This window comes from Lates calcarifer, unplaced genomic scaffold (assembly GCF_001640805.2).
Source record: "Lates calcarifer isolate ASB-BC8 unplaced genomic scaffold, TLL_Latcal_v3 _unitig_5243_quiver_792, whole genome shotgun sequence".
In the NCBI taxonomy this organism is placed as follows: domain Eukaryota; kingdom Metazoa; phylum Chordata; class Actinopteri; family Centropomidae; genus Lates; species Lates calcarifer.
Window position 1 is genome coordinate 18,949 of NW_026117390.1, and position 19,557 is coordinate 38,505.

At 41.1% G+C, this 19,557-nt stretch overlaps 2 protein-coding genes across 51 annotated transcripts in view; both read left to right on the forward strand.

The window, feature by feature from the left end:
* The first annotated feature begins 405 nt into the window (after positions 1–405).
* LOC108874176 (uncharacterized) lies at positions 406–6,744 on the forward strand. The gene is made up of 7 exons (XM_018662627.2): positions 406–509; positions 3,191–3,379; positions 4,606–4,962; positions 5,338–5,685; positions 5,813–5,869; positions 5,977–6,084; positions 6,394–6,744. Exons 2-7 carry the CDS (start codon positions 3,322–3,324, stop codon positions 6,453–6,455), a joined length of 990 nt encoding a protein of 329 aa, XP_018518143.2. The 5' UTR covers positions 406–509; positions 3,191–3,321; the 3' UTR covers positions 6,456–6,744.
* A 1,021-nt stretch (positions 6,745–7,765) lies between these two features.
* Positions 7,766–19,557, forward strand: part of LOC108874171 (uncharacterized) — an 86,213-nt gene continuing 74,421 nt past the window's right edge. For 17 of the 50 annotated variants that reach the window (XM_051068684.1, XM_051068683.1, XM_051068704.1 and 14 more), the window contains exons 1-2: positions 7,770–7,908; positions 16,281–16,640. In XM_051068684.1, the coding sequence (XP_050924641.1) occupies positions 7,848–7,908; positions 16,281–16,640 (421 nt within the window). In that variant the 5' untranslated portion in view covers positions 7,770–7,847. Of the gene's footprint in view, positions 7,909–16,280; positions 16,641–19,557 lie in introns of all 50 variants that reach the window. The other 33 variants (XM_051068695.1, XM_051068725.1, XM_051068697.1 and 30 more) reach the window with 5 other exon arrangements.

Consider the following 19,557-nt stretch of genomic DNA (forward strand, 5'->3'; position numbering starts at 1 on the left):
TTGTCTTCTCTAGGCTACCGTAGAAACATGGCATAAATATAAATGTTTTGTAAAAACTAGAGTTGCCCACAGGATGAGTCATTATTGTTAATAAATACATTAATAATCACTTAGATCAGTTTACAATTAAAACATAGTGTGTTGTAAACAATTGATTAAATGTTTATATTCAGTTTGTTCTTGGAAAATACGGGTTTTAAAGTCAACTGTTGCTGTTGTTTTCACTATTTGAACTTACTCCATTGTTTGTTTTGCTCAAAAGTTCCTGTAGTTGCTAACTATTTAAGGAAATGTGGCGAGATTGTCACTGTCCCTTTAAGAGCTGACGGAAATGTTTTTCCCGGCAAAAAGAACGCGATTGAAACTCCCGCGGTCGCCGTCAGCCAATGAGAGCTGCCGGGCTCCTGAACCGGCGGGAAAGTTTATGAATACGAGATCATGTGATTCCCTACTACTATAACTGCACGTGGAGGAGCTGATCTCTCTGTTCGTGGGCTGTTTCAGACCAGGTAAAAACTAACATTTATTTCATATAAACAAACTCTAATGAGGATTTTAACTCATGTGCAGCAGGGTTTGACTGGATGCTTGTTTTGGCAGCTTTAATCTTCTGAGAGTCTGGAGAAGCTTTTGCATTGATGGCTCACATTTTACAGTCAGCAGCTGCTTATTGAAGAACCTAAAACTCTCACAAAGTACCTGCCTGAGTTTCGAGTATTGTGCATTACAAATAGGCTTTTAAAAAGACAACATCAGAGGAAAAAGTGGCGCCTGCGCACAAACTACACACATTTTATTAAAAGAGATAGTGTAGTCAGATCCTAGTGAAGTCAAAGTACTGGTCCCGAGACCTAACAACTGAGCTGACTATGAGAAAAATCATTGGAGGCGAGCTTCCCTCCCTCCTATTGGTCTGTTCTATGTGACGTCGTTCGTTGTTATGATTGGTCAGAGAGCAAACGTGACAATATCGCGCCAAATCCGTCATCTTATAACTTTAAATGTTTTTAAAGCGAACAATTCGTAACATTACGACGACGCAGCGAGCCGGTGTCACCGAAATCCGATATAGAGTAGCATTTAGTCACGGTCCAACAATGAAAGTAACACTTTTATATTTGCTGAGTATGTTCTCGTTATCGAAAGGTAGGTTCTATATTTTGACATGCGCCATCACTGCCTCATTCGAGGCTTAACGCTGATTAAAAACTAATAGCGCTTATTATTTTTGATGTTTTATCTCTAATGTGTGTGTTGCTCTCAGTATTTGAACTTTTAAGGACTTTTCAATCATTGAAGTTGAGTTTTGACATGTCTACACTTCGACCAAAAAATAAAATGGCGAAGGCACCGTGATAGACACATAAGTATTGACTTTTTAAAGCTTGTTATATTCGATGTTAATACTTTATCACTATGAATATCAAGTCTCTGAGCATTTTGTAATGTTTGCTCAGGTCTCTGTGTCCTGTTTTACTGCGCTATGAGGGGCCATGATCATGTAGTGTAATAAGTCCAGTACAAAACCACAAACAACAAAAGACGACCAGAGCAGTACATTCATATTACGATGTGTTGCACCTCTGAACTGAACACAGTGACACTAATACTTCAGTATTAATCATGTAATGATGTTACATATAATAATGTGTCAGTCACAGAGACCAAACCACTACTTTAACTTCAGTATTTAAACTACATTTTTTACAACACTTGTGTACTTTTACTTTTTTATACTTTGTTTATTTTTTCATTCAAGACTTTTACCTGTAACAGATTATTTTCATATTGATGTATTGGAATTTCTAAGTGTCCTGTGACCTGTTTAACACTGCTGTTGTTTAACATTTGTTAGTCCTGTTTGAAAATTAGTTCAGTGAGTTAGTTTGTCCATGTTTCTGTCCTCCATTACTTTTCATTTGAATGTGTGCTGTGTTGTTGCACTAACATTTAACCACTGAGCTTATTGGTTGGTTGAAGCCATCACTGATCAATAGTACTATTATCAGTTATCCTCGTTATATTGTTGGATTTTTTTACTGTTAAGTTCTGTCTGCTTTAACCTGCAAGTTTACGACCAAACTAAATAACTGGATTGTGATGAAATGCTGTGTAAAGACTTTACTGCCTTTTTCATTCAGCACCATCATCAAACTTCAAACTGTGCCAGTCGTTCAGTTTGTGGTCAGATACAGTTTCTACCATCAACATCAGCTGTACAACTGTTTCACCAAAATAAGATCCTGGGAAACTTTGTACATGAAACACTGTGAATGGAGCTAATCACTAAGCAGGGCTGTATCATGTTAAAACAGGATTTTGCCTTAGTGACAAAGAATGGAAACTTCCGCTATTAGCACCACTATCAGCCGTCCACCACTGTCTGTGATCAGCCAAGTGTCTGTAGTCTGTAGAAATGATGACTCCAGTTTTCCAGTGATCTGATTGGTCAGTAGCTGTTGACAGGAGCAGGTTAGCCGTTCAGCATCAGTTACCATGGTGATTTACCTGATAACAGGTGAACTTTGGTTGTGACCCTGAAACCCCAGAGTTAAAGCTGAAGTTTCCTCACTAACCTCAAATCCTGCTTCAGAACCCAGACCAGGTCTCAGTCAGTTTGGACCTGATGTGTAGTTACTGCATTCAGCCTGTAGGTGGCAGTGATGAGACACAGAACAACAACAGAGACTGTGGGTTATTCACTGATCACAGGGTTGGTGGTTTGATCCCCAGCTGCTGAAGTGTCCTTGAACCCACAGTTTCCTCACTTGTGAGTCTCTCAGGATAAAATGGTTGAATGTAAATGTGTCTCTGTCAGATTAATGTGTCTCTTTGTTTTCCACTGATCTCAGGTTTTCTAACTTAAAAACAGCTGGAAGCTTTGTTTCCTCTGCTGTGTGGACGGTGGATTTTAAACTGTTTCCTTTTTGATGTATTTTGTCCTTCATGCTGCACTTTAACACTGTCCTTTAATCTCTAATGTTTAAATCATCATATGATGTTAAATGATGAAATGACTTCCAGCTTCAGTGTTTTTCAGTGTGTATCTGACTCAGAGATAAACTCAATGGTTCATTGGTCAGAACAAAGGAACATTTATTCAGTGAGGTGAAGTTAGAGGAATATCTGCCACAGTTCATCCTTGCTGACTGAAGCCTGTGGAAATGTGTGGTACGTTATGATCCTGCAGGCTGATGGTGTAAAGGAGAAGTGAATGCAACACTGAAGGATTACATGGAGAAGCCCGGCTCCTAACAGTGCTGTCGTTGGCGTGTGACGACATCACGTTCTGTTGTCGCTGCCGTCCGGAGAGAGAAGATCATGGAGGAAACTCTGTGTGTTTTCCTGCTTATTTCTCAGCTCTCTGTCGCTGTCAGTGGTGAGTTCACGATCATTTATTGTTCTATTTTGTTCACTCAGAGATTTTCTGACAGTAAGAGTCCCTGCTGGAGGTGTTACAGTTCCTCTGTTGCTGTATGGACACAATGTAACATGAAGCCTGTTTATTTATCATCAGTCAGATTAAAGATGTTCTCATTAGTTCTCATCTGTTAAATGAGCTGCTTTAAGGACCAGACTGGGTAGAAAGTTGGTGGCTGCAGTCAGAGGTGACGAGCGGAGAGAGAGACTCTCCATCCTACTTTCATCACTTCCCTCTCAGTGACCGTGGAGAGTTTGTCATTTGATTGTCGACTCACACAAGTTTTACAGACACAGAGCACAGAGAGAGACTCTGATCTTTCAGCTCCTTTCATTGTTTCAGTGTTAAACTACTGGGTCAGTCTGTTGGTTTTCTGAAGAGTTTGACGCAGTGAGATGTAAGGAGAGCTGCTGAGTTCACCTCACATGGAGAGAGACGGTCGCCATTTTACAGGCGGAACGAAACACAGTCAGTTCACTTTATAAACAGCAGTAAAGTGAAATGATGTTAATGTGGAGGTTAAAGCATAAACAGCGTCTTTATGATCAGCTCTGTGTAGAGTTTAACTCAGAGACTGAATCTGATATTTAGAAACCTCACGCTGCAACATTTTAATCTAAACTTTAAACTGAGATGTTGAACAACAGGAAGGAAGTGAGGCTGAGTTTACCGCCATGTCAGAAACAAGAAGATATATTAGAGTGTGAACAGAGGAAAGTGAACCAGGAGAACTCTTCTGTTTCTGTCTCTGTTAGAAAGTTCTCATATTGATTTAGTTTATTTTATATCATCAACAGCAGTGAGTTCACATCAGGACACACTGAGTCTGAAAGAGGAAGCTGATGCACCATCTTTTTCTCTCTTCCTGTTTGTGTGTAGACATCTTAAACACAGTAAAAAAAAAAAAAAACCACTGACACCATCAAAAACAGTGAGACTCAGACTGGACTAAATCATCAGCAGCTGATCATTGAAAACTCCTCATAAAGATATTATCATAGAGTCAGATTACAGTAGAGTGAGGTTAGAATGTTTGATGTCTGTGTTTTATTCTTCAGTTAGATTCCTGCTCTGCTGGTCTTTATTCTCAGTCACTGAAACCATCTGTTTCTGTCCTGACTCCTTCATCCTGCTCTCTGAGTGGTTTGACCTGCTCCTCCCTCTCCCTCTCTGTCTCTCTGCAGGAACACTTGTAGTGAATGTGGCACAGACCTTCTATCAGGCAGAGGAGAACCACCACATCACACTGGAATGGACCTTCACACCCAAAACTCTCAGCTCCTCCAACATTTATATCCTCTGTCAACAGATAACTGATCAGAGAGCCTCAAGACTGTTTCATCTCCATGAGGGTGTTGAGGTCTCAGAGTCTCAGGATGAACAGTTTTCAGGACGAGTCCAGTTTGACAAAGACGTCCTCAGAGAAGGACGACTCAGACTTGATGTGTCCAGACTCAGGACTGAGGACTCAGGTCTGTACCTGTGTGAGGTCAACACAGAGTCCGGTTCAAGCTCTGACAAGTGTCGACTCAGCGTCACTGGTGAGTTGATTCAGTAGAACTCAGTAGAAAACCCTTGTTATGGAGGGTTGTCAGTGTTGCTGATGTCCACTGTGATGGACGGTCCGACTGAACTTTGACACTCCTGAACATATGCTGCTCTGTTGGGTTCTGGGTTGGGACTGTCAGACACTGTCGGGAACTTTACATTTAAACATGTTTTGAATTTTAATGTCTATACAGCATTTGGAGATTGATGTATTTATTTGTTTTGAGAATAAATGTCGCTGCTGGAGGTGCATTTTGTTGCTCCTCTGAACTGAGAAAAATCAGCTCTGTGTGTTTTAGTGTTTGAATGAAATGATGGTTTGTCTTTTAGAGGAATTTAATCTGTATGTTTCATTTTTGTTTCTCCAGTGATTCATCAGCTCACCTGTCAGACTGAACCGAACCAGGCAGAAGAAGGTGGTGATGTTTCACTGCAGTGTCGTCTGGATCCATCAGTGGACTTGAGGAGAGAAACACTGGAGTTTACCAGAGCTGACCTCAACAGAGAAGATGATGTGGTCCACTTGTATCGACACGAAAAGGACCAAACTGATCCACAGATGGATCAGTACAGAGACAGGACGACTCTGATCCATGAAGATCTGATCAGAGGAATCATCAGTCTGAACATCTCCTCATTGACTCTGACAGACAGTGGACTGTACAGATGTTACGTCCCAGGACTAGCAGACAGTTGTACCATAACTCTTACTGTTGGTGAGTCTGCTGAATTTAATACTGAATTTCCATCAGAAGAATCAGAGACTGTGAAGAAGTTTGTTCCTAAATCAGACGGATGTGATTTGAAAAAGTGTTTAAAGTTTTTGTTTCTTATTTGAAACAGTGAAAAAAGACAAAGACAACAGGACAAACACAACGATCATCGAGTCAGAGAAACCTGGTAAATGTCTCTGATTCATTCTTGACTAAAAACTGTGTCTTTGATTCTTTACATCCTTCGTTCTGTCTGAGAACAAGATAATCTGACACTTTCTCATCTTCATTCAGGACCTAAAGAGGAGAAGGATGTTGATGTCATTGTTGTTGCTGTTCTTGCTGTTCTTCTTTTCATTCTTGGTCTGATTATCGGAGTCCTGGTGAAACATAGAAATCTCTGTAAGTAACAAACTTCTGCCCTGTAACATTTTCTCATCAGTACATTGACTCCAGTGTTGTACTTCAGTACAGTTTGTAGGTAAATGTACTTGAGTATTCAGGTTTTATACTACAGTTGTAGTAGTTGTTGTGTCTCTGAGTTATTACCAGTTTCACCAAAGAGACATTTCCTCTCTAAACTTCTCAGGCAGCTTCATTTAAATCACTTTTAGAGACCCAGAGATGTAAAGTTGTTTCAATGATCAAACATTACACAAAATGAAAACAGATCAGTGAATCAGAATCACAAACTGTTTTTCTGTCTCTCAGCCATTTGTCAGAGGAGGGAGGGAGGAGGAGACCAGGGACGAGAGCTGGCAGACGTGGACTGATGGTCGATGGACGGACGGCTGCTGGAGAGAGAAGACGTTTAGAACCTGAGTGTTTAACAGCTGCTCTGGTTTCAGCAATTCAGGCAGTTTCCAATCTGCCTTGAACTTGTATGTATTTTTGCCATGCAAACTGTAATATAATCATCATATGATACTAAATGAGTAAATGACTTTGACCAGCTTCAGTGTTGCTGTAGAAGTTGTTGGTTAAACGTTTCCTGCTGGACAGGAACCTTTGTTCACTTGTTGTTCACTGACTGAGTTTGTAAATAAAGTTGGTTTGAAAACAGCTGAGTGTGAGTCCAGTCTGATGAACCATCCACTGAACACACAACACACACAGTAAAATACACTCACAGACACCTGTTCACAATGCATTCTGGGTAGCACAAGTAGTTCTCTTCACCCCACTTTGACCTGAGCCCAGTTTGTTCCCTTTAATGAAACCTGAACCTCAGCTACAGTCTGAGACCATCAGAACCACCTCTCAGATATCACAGTGTATGAGCTGAGACACATTTTCAACTTTGTCCTCCATTTTGTGTCTCTCTTCCTTTTAATGGAGGAAAGTTCCTGCTGCACCTTGGAGGAGGGGGGGGGGTTCTTCTTCCAAACTGTTATTTATATTTAATCATCTTTAATAGTCTGTTTAACGGCAGCAGAAGATTCCTGTTGTGAACAAACAGCAGAAGACTAAACAACTACACGATGAACTGACAAAGTGTAAGAAGACAACAGAGAAATAAACTCCCAGACCCTGAAGCTGATCTGTGCACAGTGAATAATAATAATACAATGACTCTGTGCACTTTACTCAACCTGGAGAACTGATGGAAACTGATGGAATCAATGCTCAGTGTTGGATTAAAGTTCACTGACAGGTGAAGTGAATAACATCCATCATCTGGTTACAGCACAATGTTCTGCTGGGAAACATTAAAGACAAGAGTTGGGAAGAGAAAACACACAAACAGTGAAATATTAGTCCTGATTCTAAAAATACTAAATGTCTACGAAGAGGAGAAATTCAAAGTGAAAAGTTCACCATTATAATTTTTTTCCTTTATTTATTTGCTTTTTTACAACTTGTAACTGTGTAAACTGTGGTTACTGTCACGTGATGTCAAAACACGACCAGAGCTTTGACTCCGCCCAATGGAATGCTCATAGAACGCATGGGCGTGATCAATGTACGAGATTTACATTCTATCTACATCTACAAACTCTCATTGGCTGAGAGCTCTCTGAGCGGGGAGCTCTCAGCCAATGAGAATTTCTCTCTGAGGAGGGGTGTGTCTGAGTGTTCGGAGAAGTTTCCCCGCTGCATGAACTGAACAGCTGAGTTTGAAGCGGTATTACCACCAGACCATACGAGTCACAGTAGAGCTGAAGATGGAGGAGAGAGTCTGTATCTTCCTGCTTGTTTTATTCTTCAGTCATCACGTTGTCAGCGGTGAGTTTAAGCTTCTTTATTCATGTCATCCTGACGCTGTGTCAGAGAGCGGCTTCTGTTGTTTGGGGAGAGTTGGACACAGTTCAACAACACATCGAGCTGCAGCCTCCACGATGATCACACTGATGAACCAACGGCTTTTTAACACAGCTTCAACACAACTTTAACAACTGTCAACAAATTTGCGTCGAGACAAGATTCACTGTCACTGTTTTTGAACGTTATTAAAGACCGGCTCCGAGGTCTGTACTGCGCAGGCGCCGGAGACACGCTGACTCCAGGCTGCGTTACTTTGTAGCCTCCCGTGTAGACAGGGATTGGTGTCGGTTGCTGAATCTTCTGTGTCAGTACATGAAGGGAGGTTGTGCAGAACACCGCAGATCTTCACTGTATGGACGGAACCTCTGCGGTTTTACAGATTCCTGGCTGTCAGAGCAGTACACTGTAAAAAAATGAGTGTTGTGGTTTGTGGTTTGACGAGGAGTGCTGCATGAGTGTGAAAATATTCCGCGGGTTTCAGATTAGATACTTTTTTTCAACTATTCAATTAACTGAGATCAGTTTTTTCAGCATAGGAGGAATATCCTCGGGTTGATTTGTAGATAGATTAGGTAGGTAGATTTGTTACACCCCTGATTTGCCCAGGACTCTGTGTGTGGTTAAAGTGTTTAAATGTGTGAAATAGTGTTTGTTTTTAGAGCTAACTGTCTCTGTGGTTTGTTTCTTTCTGTCCACAGGAAATCAGAAAGCAGAAGAAGGTGATGTTGCTGAGCTTCAGTGTCGTCTGGATCCATCAGTGGACTTGAGGAAAGAAACGCTGGATTTTACCAGAGCTGACATCAACAAAGAGGTGGTCCACGCATATCGACATGAAAAGGACCAAACTGATCCACAGATGGATCAGTACAGAGACAGGACGACTCTGATCCATGAAGATCTGATCAGAGGAATCATCAGTCTGAACATCTCCTCATTGAACCTGACAGACAGTGGACTGTACACATGTTACGTCCCAGACCTGGAAGCCAGTTGTACCATGAATGTTACTGTTGGTGAGTCTGCTGAATTTAAAACTGAATTTCCATCAGAAGAATCAGAGACAGTGAAGAAGTTTGTTCCTAAATCAGATGGATGTGATTTGAAAAAGTCTTTAAAGTGTTTGTTTCTTATTTGAAACAGTGAGAAAGAAAGATGAGTTCACAACAACGAGACCTCCAGTGACAGAAAACACTGAGTCAGAGAAACCTGGTAAATGTCTCTGATTCATTCTTGACTAAAAACTGCATCTCCTCTGAGTTTGTTCTTCATCTCAACTCAACACTTTCTCATCTTCATTCAGGAGCTGAGGAGAATAAGAGGGTTGGTGCCATTGTTGTTGGTGTTGGTCTTTTTCTCTTTGCTCTTGTCCTCATTATTCTCAGAGTCCTGGTGAAACGTAGAAATCTCTGTAAGTAACAAACCTCTGCTCTGTAACATTTTCTCATCAGTACATTGACTCCAGTGTTGTACTTCAGTACAGTTTGTAGGTAAATGTACTTGAGTATTCAGGTGTTTTTCTACCTTATACAGCTGCACATATTGTACTTTTTCCTCCACTACATTTGTCTGACAGATACAGATACTAGTTACTTTACAGATGAAGATGGTCTGAACTCAGTGACTCACAAACTGCTTTCATGTTCTCACAGGGATGAAGAAGAAGCAGGAAGCAGAGAAAACACCAAACATCTCTGAGATGGAAAAGCTGGAGACGACATCAACAGAAGGAGATGAAGAGCTGCAGAAAACGCTTCAGGAAACTTCCTGAAAGAGGTGTAGTTGTTGTTGATGAACTGTCTGGACTGAGACATCAAAACTATTGAGGTTTTTTTAACCTTTAAAGCATTATGGTTCTCAGCAGTTTGAGCCACAGTAAGTCCTCAGCTCAGCCTTCACTCCACATGTGCATCTGTCTGTTTACATTCGTAACTTTCTTCTTCTCTGTTACTAAAGTTTAAGTGGATTTCTGTTGGTTATTTATGTAGTTTACCAGAATCAAAATGGATTTTATAAAAACCAGGGCAGCCAGGTGTCAGTCAGTTTGGTTTTAAGACGTTTTTACTTCATTATTATAATCAAGCACAGGTTATTAGTTTAGATGTGTAGTTACTGCATTCAGCCTGTAGGTGGCAGTGATGAGACACAGAACAACAACAGAGACTGTGGGTTATTCACTGATCACAGGGTTGGTGGTTTGATCCCCAGCTGCTGAAGTGTCCTTGAACCCACAGTTTCCTCACTTGTGAGTCTCTCAGGATAAAATGGTTGAATGTAAATGTGTCTCTGTCAGATTAATGTGTCTCTTTGTTTTCCACTGATCTCAGGTTTTCTAACTTAAAAACAGCTGGAAGCTTTGTTTCCTCTGCTCTGGACGGTGGATTTTAAACTGTTTCCTCTTTTCCAATCTACTTTGAACTTGTATGTATTTTGCCCTGCATTATAAAACTGTAATGTAATCATCATATGACACTAAATGATGAAATGACTTTGACCAGCTTCAGTGTTGCTGTAGAAGTTCATGGTTAAATGTTTCCTGCTGGACAGGAACCTTTGTTCACTTGTTGTTCACTGACTGAGTTTGTAAATAAAGTTGGTTTGAAAACAGCTGAGTGTGAGTCCAATCTGATGAACCATCCACTGAACACACAACACACACAGTAAAACACACTCACAGACACCTGTTCACAATGCATTCTGGGTAGCACAGGTAGTTCTCTTCACCCCACTTTGACCTGAGCCCAGTTTGTTCCCTTTAATGAAACCTGAACCTCAGCTACAGTCTGAGACCATCAGAACCACCTCTCAGATATCACAGTGTATTTTCACACACATTTTCAACTTTGTCCTCCATTTTGTGTCTCTCTTCCTTTTAATGGAGGAAAGCTCCTGCTGCCACTCCTTGGAGGGGGGGGGGGGGGGGAGGGGGGGAGTTCAGTGTTGTCTTTTCTTGTTGTAACATGTACAGGTATGAATGAGCTCCTGCCGCTATTAGCACCACTGTCAGTGATCAGCCAAGTGTCTGTAAACAGTTGTATTCAGTGTTTACCAGCTTCAGTGTTGCTCCTGAATGTTCAGGGTTGGATGTTCAAAGTGAGGACTGTGTCCTGTGTGTATCTGACTCCAGAGATAAACCTGATGGTTTGTTGGTCAGAACAAAGGAACGTGGGACTGTGTCTGTTTCCTTTTGGTTAATGAGTTGACGTTACAGAAATATGTTGCAATCCATCCTTGTTGACTGAAGCATGTGTAAATGTGTGGTACGTACTGAGGCTGTTGGGTGTGGTTTAAGGAGGAGAAGTCATTGGCTGACAGCGTGTGATGACATCACGTTCTCACTCGTCATTGTCCTGCCTCTCCAGGTAGGATAACCTTTATCCCACTTTACAGAGAGAGTTGTATCAGTGAGGAGCTACTCCACAGTCAGTCTGAGCTGCTCTGATGAGAAGATCATGGAGGAAACTCTGTGTGTTTTCCTGCTTATTTCTCAGCTCTCTGTCGCTGTCAGTGGTGAGTTCACGATCATTTATTGTTCTATTTTGTTCACTCAGAGATTTTCTGACAGTAAGAGTCCCTGCTGGAGGTGTTACAGTTCCTCTGTTGCTGTATGGACATAATGTAACATGAAGCCTGTTTATTTATCATCAGTCAGATTAAAGATGTTCTCATTAGTTCTCATCTGTTAAATGAGCTGCTTTAAGGACCAGACTGGGTAGAAAGTATAATGTTTCCTCAGTGATTTCACGGCCGTACCTGAGTGTAGTTTCACGTCTGATTGTTCACTGACCAAAGAGACAATGTGCAAATACAGAGTAGATATTATTGTTGTGTTCATCTGTGATTTGTTGTTATGAAAGGAACTGGTGTCGTGTTTAGACAAGATGTTAGAATATGGACTTTGCACTTAGAAAACCGGTCACAGCGGCCATATTGTCACGTGCACGTTGTTGGTGGATGAAGACAGAGACATGAAACAGTGTTTATTTGAACAGAGGAAAGTGAACCAGGAAAACTCTTCTGTTTCTGTCTCTGTTAGAAAGTTCTCATATTGATTTAGTTTATTTTCAAGCATGAAAATGAAAAGAAACTTTGATCAACAACAACAGTGAGTTCACATCAGGAAACACTGAGACCACTCCTATATTAGTGTCTCAGACTTTCACAGTGGGTGTGTCTTCAGGTGTAGACCCACCAGCTCTGCATGGCTCTGCCCTCCAGCTAGAACAGTGACATCAAAGTAGAAACACTCACGTTGTTAAAAAAAAAAGAAGAAAAAAAAAGCTGAATGAAATCATCAGCAGCTGATCATTGAAAACTCCTCATAAAGATATTATCATAGAGTCAGATTACAGTAGAGTGAGGTTAGAATGTTTGATCATTGATTGTTTCAGTGACAATACAACTTTTTACAACACAAATATTTCAGTGTCAATGTTTTATTTCTCAGTTTGGGTTTGAAGATGATCTGCTGGATCCTGCTGCTCATCGTCCTGATCTCCTGTGTCTCTGGTTAGTTTACTCCTTCACTTTATTCTCCACAGTCTAAACACTGATCAATAAGTCCTCAGTTGACCTGCTCCTCACTCTCCCTCTCTGTCTCTCTGCAGGAACACTTGTAGTGAATGTGGCACAGACCTTCTATCAGGCAGAGGAGAACCACCACATCACACTGGAATGGACCTTCACACCCAAAACTCTCAGCTCCTCCAACATTTATATCCTCTGTCAACTGATAACTGATCAGAGAGCCTCAAGACTGTTTCATCTCCATGAGGGTGTTGAGGTCTCAAAGTCTCAGGATGAACAGTTTTCAGGACGAGTCCAGTTTGACAAAGACGTCCTCAGAGAAGGACGACTCAGACTTGATGTGTCCAGACTCAGGACTGAGGACTCAGGTCTGTACCTGTGTGAGGTCAAAACAGAGTCCGGTTCAAGCTCTGACAAGTGTCGACTCAACGTCACTGGTGAGTTGATTGAGTAGAACTCAGTAGAAAACCCTTGTTATGGAGGGTTGTCAGAGACTTTACTGCTGAACTAGACCTGATGGAGTGTGGCTGCTCAGCACTCTATTTACTGAGATGAACATTTAGAAGTCCAACATGTAAACCTGAGCAGAGGAATCATCACACAGGCTGAATTTAATACTGAATTTCCATCAGAAGAATCAGAGACAGTGAAGAAGTTTGTTCCTAAATCAGACGGATGTGATTTGAAAAAGTCTTTAAAGTGTTTGTTTCTTATTTGAAACAGTGAGAAAAGACCAAGACAACAGGACAAACACAACGACCATCGAGCCAGAGAAACCTGGTAAATGTCTCTGATTCATTCTTGACTAAAAACTGCATCTCCTCTGAGTTTGTTCTTCATCTCAACTCAACACTTTCTCATCTTCATTCAGGAGCTGAGAAGATGAATGTTGGTGCCATTGTTGGTGGTGTTCATGGTGCTCTCATTGGTCTTGGTCTCATTCTTATCGGAGTCCTGGTGAAACTTGGAATAATCAGTAAGTAACAAACTTCATTTTATCATCAGTACATTGACTCCAGTGTTGTGAACCACAGCAGTTTTAACACAAACTTCCTCTCTGACAGAGAACAGGTGTGGAACAGACCAGCAGGTGGCAGCAGACAGATCTCAGACAGAGGAGTTGAACCCTGCAGGAAACGGTTTGATAAACGTGGTCTCAGAGGTGTAGAGGTGGTCGATGATGGGCGACCATTTATTACTCATCTTCATTCAGGAGCTGAGGAGAATAAGAGGGTTGGTGCCATTGTTGGTGTTGGTCTTTTTCTCTTTGCTCTTGTCCTCATTATTCTCAGAGTCCTGGTGAAACGTAGAAATCTCTGTAAGTAACAAACTTGTGCTCTGTAACATTTTCTCATCAGTACATTGACTCCAGTGTTGTACTTCAGATGAAGATGGTCTGAACTCAGTGACTCACAAACTGCTTTCATGTTCTCACAGGGATGAAGAAGAAGCAGGAAGCAGAGAAAACACCAAACATCTCTGAGATGGAAAAGCTGGAGACGACATCAACAGAAGGAGATGAAGAGCTGCACAGAGCTGCAGAAAACGCTTCAGGAAACTTCCTGAAAGAGGTGTAGTTGTTGTTGATGAACTGTCTGGACTGAGACATCAAAACTATTCAAGCTTCAAATTTCCATCTGAGGCCTGAGCTACAAAGTGAGTTCAACATATCCAGGACATTTGTATGTTTTTGTTTTCCAGTGATCTGATTGGTCAGTAGCTGTTGACAGGAGCAGGTTAGCCGTTCAGCATCAGTTACCATGGTGATTTACCTGATAACAGGTGAACTTTGGTTGTGACCCTGAAACCCCAGAGTTAAAGCTGAAGTTTCCTCCCTAACCTCAAATCCTGCTTCAGAACACAGACCAGGTCTCAGTCAGTTTGGACCTGATGTGTAGTTACTGCATTCAGCCTGTAGGTGGCAGTGATGAGACACAGAACAACAACAGAGACTGTGGGTTATTCACTGATCACAGGGTTGGTGGTTTGATCCCCAGCTGCTGAAGTGTCCTTGAACCCACAGTTTCCTCACTTGTGAGTCTCTCAGGATAAAATGGTTGAATGTAAATGTGTCTCTGTCAGATTAATGTGTCTCTTTGTTTTCCACTGATCTCAGGTTTTCTAACTTAAAAACAGCTGGAAGCTTTATTTCCTCTGCTGTGTGGACGGTGGATTTTAAACTGTTTCCTCTTTGATGTATTTTGTCCTTCATGCTGCACTTTAACACTGTCCTTTAAACTCTAATGTATAAATCATCATATGATGTTAAATGATGAAATGACTTCCAGCTTCAGTGTTTTTCAGTGTGTATCTGACTCAGAGATAAACTCAATGGTTCATTGGTCAGAACAAAGGAACAAGACAAACACTGTCTCTTTTCATTTATTCAGTGAGGTGAAGTTAGAGGAATATCTGCCACAGTTCATCCTTGCTGACTGAAGCCTGTGGAAATGTGTGGTACGTTATGATCCTGCAGGCTGATGGTGTAAAGGAGAAGTGAAAGCAACACTGAAGGATTACATGGAGAAGCCCGGCTCCTAACAGCGCTGTCGTTGGCGTGTGACGACATCACGTTCTGTTGTCACTGCCGTCCCGTCTGTCCAGGAACAGAAAGAGAAGATCATGGAGGAAACTCTGTGTGTTTTCCTGCTTATTTCTCAGCTCTCTGTCGCTGTCAGTGGTGAGTTCAGGATCATTTATTGTTCTATTTTGTTCACTCAGAGATTTTCTGACAGTAAGAGTCCCTGCTGGAGGTGTTACAGTTCCAGACTGGGTAGAAAGTTGGTGGCTGCAGTCAGAGGTGACGAGCGGAGAGGGAGACTCTCCATCCTACTTTCATCACTTCCCTCTCAGTGACCGTGGAGAGTTTGTCATTTGATTGTCGACTCACACAAGTTTTAGACACAGAGCACAGAGAGAGACTCTGATCTTTCAGCTCCTTTCATTGTTTCAGTGTTAAACTACTGGGTCAGTCTGTTGGTTTTCTGAAGAGTTGGACGCAGTGAGATGTAAGGAGAGCTGCTGAGTTCACCTCACATGGAGAGAGACGGTCGCCATTTTACAGGCGGAACGAAACACAGTCAGTTCACTTTATAAACAGCAGTAAAGTGAAATGATGTTAATGTGGAGGTTAAAGCATAAACAGCGTCTTTATGATCAGCTCTGTGTAGAGTTTAACTCAGAGACTGAATCTGATATTTAGAAACCTCACGCTGGAACATTTTAATCTAAACTTTAAACTGAGATGATGAACAACAGGAAGGAAGTGAGGCTGAGTTTACAGCCATGTCAGAAACAGGAAGATATATTAGAGTTTGAACAGAGGAAAGTGAACCAGGAGAACTCTTGTGTTTCTGTCTCTGTTAGAAAGTTCTCATATTGATTTAGTTTATTTTATATCAACAACAGCAGTGAGTTCACATCAGGACACACTGAGTCTGAAAGAGGAAGCTGATGCACCATCTTTTTCTCTCTTCCTGTCTGTGTGTCGACATCTTAAACACAGTAAAAAAAATAAAAAAAAAATTAAAAAAAAACACTGACACCATCAAAAACAGTGAGACTCAGACTGGATGAAATCATCAGCAGCTGATCATTGAAAACTCCTCATAAAGATATTATCATAGAGTCAGATTACAGTAGAGTGAGGTTAGAATGTTTGATGTCTGTGTTTTATTCTTCAGTTAGATTCCTGCTCTGCTGGTCTTTATTCTCAGCCACTGAAACCATCTGTTTCTGTCCTGACTCCTTCATCCTGCTCTCTGAGTGGTTTGACCTGCTCCTCCCTCTCCCTCTCTGTCTCTCTGCAGGAACACTTGTAGTGAATGTGGCACAGACCTTCTATCAGGCAGAGGAGAACCACCACATCACACTGGAATGGACCTTCACACCCAAAACTCTCAGCTCCTCCAACATTTATATCCTCTGTCAACTGATAACTGATCAGAAAGTCTCAAAAGTCCTGTTTCATCTCCATGAGGGTGTTGAGGTCTCAGAGTCTCAGGATGAACAGTTTTCAGGACGAGTCCAGTTTGACAAAGACGTCCTCAGAGAAGGACGACTCAGACTTCATGTGTCCAGACTCAGGACTGAGGACTCAGGTCTGTACCTGTGTGAGGTCAACACAGAGTCCGGTTCAAGCTCTGACAAGTGTCGACTCAGCGTCACTGGTGAGTTGATTGAGTAGAACTCAGTAGAAAACCCTTGTTATGGAGGGTTGTCAGAGACTTTACTGCTGAACTAGACCTGATGGAGTGTGGCTGCTCAGCACTCTATTTACTGAGATGAACATTTAGAAGTCCAACATGTAAACCTGAGCAGAGGAATCATCACACAGGCTGAATTTAATACTGAATTTCCATCAGAAGAATCAGAGACAGTGAAGAAGTTTGTTCCTAAATCAGACGGATGTGATTTGAAAAAGTGTTTAAAGTGTTTGTTTCTTATTTGAAACAGTGAAAAAAGACCAAGACAACAGGACAAACACAACGATCATCGAGTCAGAGAAACCTGGTAAATGTCTCTGATTCATTCTTGACTAAAAACTGCATCTCCTCTGAGTTTGTTCTTCATCTCAACTCAACACTTTTTCATCTTCATTCAGGAGCTGAGGAGATGAATGTTGGTGCCATTGTTCTTGGTGTTCTCACTATTGTTGCTCTTATTCTTGTCCTCATTATTCTCAGAGTCCTGGTGAAACATAGAAATCTCTGTAAGTAACAAACCTCTGCTCTGTAACATTTTCTCATCAGTACATTGACTCCAGTGTTGTACTTCAGTACAGTTTGTAGGTAAATGTACTTGAGTATTCAGGTGTTTTTCTACCTTATACAGCTGCACATATTGTACTTTTTCCTCCACTACATTTGTCTGACAGATACAGATACTAGTTACTTTACAGATGAAGATGGTCTGAACTCAGTGACTCACAAACTGCTTTCATGTTCTCACAGGGATGAAGAAGAAGCAGGAAGCAGAGAAAACACCAAACATCTCTGAGATGGAAAAGCTGGAGACGACATCAACAGAAGGAGATGAAGAGCTGCACAGAGCTGCAGAAAACGCTTCAGGAAACTTCCTGAAAGAGGTGTAGTTGTTGTTGATGAACTGTCTGGACTGAGACATCAAAACTATTCAAGCTTCAAATTTCCATCTGAGGCCTGAGCTACAAAGTGAGTTCAACATATCCAGGACATCTTTTCTTATCTGGCTTCATGAAACCTAGCAACTTTCGCTGAAGTTATCTCGAGTAAGTTTGAAAAGTTTAACTGAGGTAAAGGAAGCATAAGTAGACCGATTTAATTTTACAGCTCTACGTTTATATTTATTTACCATTTCCCAGGAATATTTGAGTTTAAGAAACTGATCTGCATTCTGGTTCGTTTTTAAAGCACGTGAATCACAGTGAGACCTAAAATATAGCCACATTTTTAATTTACGCTGCGTCTCTAAACTGCTCCGAGCAGGTTATGTTCATGTTTGAAAAAAAAAAAAAAAAAGAAAAAAAAAGTTGTATGTAGTGGATGGTAGAGGTATGTGGATCTCGTCCTGTGCTGGATGTTGAGCGCGGACTAAGAGGGTCGGTGTCCTCCGCCATCTGTCGCCTCCAGGGCAAAAGTTTAACTGAGTGTGGTTCAATTTTAAAGCACTATATGTGCTGTAAATAAGTACAGAAATGATTATTCAGTGTTTTTGCTTTTTTGTCTGATGATGAACAAACAGTTCTGAACATGGGTTGTCAGACAGGTTGAGTTCGACAGGTGATCATGAAGGGATTGCTTCATATTTTCCTGTTTATTATTTTACAGTTCGCTGAAGTTATCTCGAGTAAGTTTGAAAAGTTTAACTGAGGTAAAGGAAGCATAAGTAGACCGATTTAATTTTACAGCTCTACGTTTATATTTATTTACCATTTCCCAGGAATATTTGAGTTTAAGAAACTGATCTGCATTCTGGTTCGTTTTTAAAGCACGTGAATCACAGTGAGACCTAAAATATAGCCACATTTTTAATTTACGCTGCGTCTCTAAACTGCTCCGAGCAGGTTATGTTCATGTTTGAAATAAGTAAGAAGTAAGTTTCAGCTTCTTCTACTTTATTTTCAGTTTTACATTCTGAAACAGTTCCATTGTGTTTCTGTTATTGACTGGACTCAAACACAGCGAGCTGCAGGTGAACCAACGCCAACAAATATTACAGTGCAATAAATGTAGTGGTATTTTTACATTTCAACACTGCCTGAGTTTCATAATTTGGAATTCAGTCACTGATATAATTCAGATTATTGTGGCAGTGATTTCCTCCAAATTTCTAATGACAATCAGCTTTGAACCATGAGTTTGATGATATCATCATGATGGATGCATTAAGAGTGACCCAGCTTACTCCACCTGTGAGTTGCTTTGGATAACAGCCTCTGCCAAGTGACTGAATGTAAATGTTGTGTCTTTTTGTTTTCCACTTATCTCAGGTGGAGGTTTTCTACGTTGTGTGAATGCTGAGTGTTGAGCAGTGTGTGTATTTTGACTGGGTTGTATTTATGTCGATATATCAAAGAATATTTTATGGCCTTGTTGGATTGAATACGTGCCAGAAAAAGATGTATATTTTTACTGCTTTGTCTTTGAGCCCTGACCTGACCCTCAAGCAAATTATATTTAACTCTTTTGTTTTGTACATTATCACTGGAAACTATATAAAAGAAATACCAGTCTGCCTGGTTCCCCTGGTCCTTTAGCAGAGGAGACACTGGAGCGTCCTTCACCAAAGGACATGAGGACATTTCATGTTGTTGTATTATTAGTGTTGGACAGGAAACCTTACTGAACAGTAGCCTACAGCACTGAGTGTGTCACTGTACGTCTTCCATGTGTTATAAATAAAGTTGATTTTAAAAAGCCTAGTGCAGCTGGATTCTCTAAATGTCTCTTTTCTTAATTCTCTGTCAGTTCTCCTTCGTGTCTTTCCTGCTGCAGCTGCTACAGCTCTCAGGATCAGATCACAATGATTTCCACTGACTGAGCCTGTGCTCACAGAAAGGGGGCGCTCTTAGTCAGTGCGTTGTCGTTAGAGTTGGTGTATCCTGCA

Bases quoted from the DNA above. Each gene is read 5' to 3' on its own strand.
- LOC108874176 (XM_018662627.2), top strand. From the start codon at position 3,322: ATGGAGGAAACTCTGTGTGTTTTCCTGCTTATTTCTCAGCTCTCTGTC. The intron at 5,870-5,976 runs GTAAATGTCTCT...ATCTTCATTCAG, and splicing joins CATCGAGTCAGAGAAACCTG to GACCTAAAGAGGAGAAGGAT. The intron at 6,085-6,393 runs GTAAGTAACAAA...TCTGTCTCTCAG, and splicing joins GGTGAAACATAGAAATCTCT to CCATTTGTCAGAGGAGGGAG.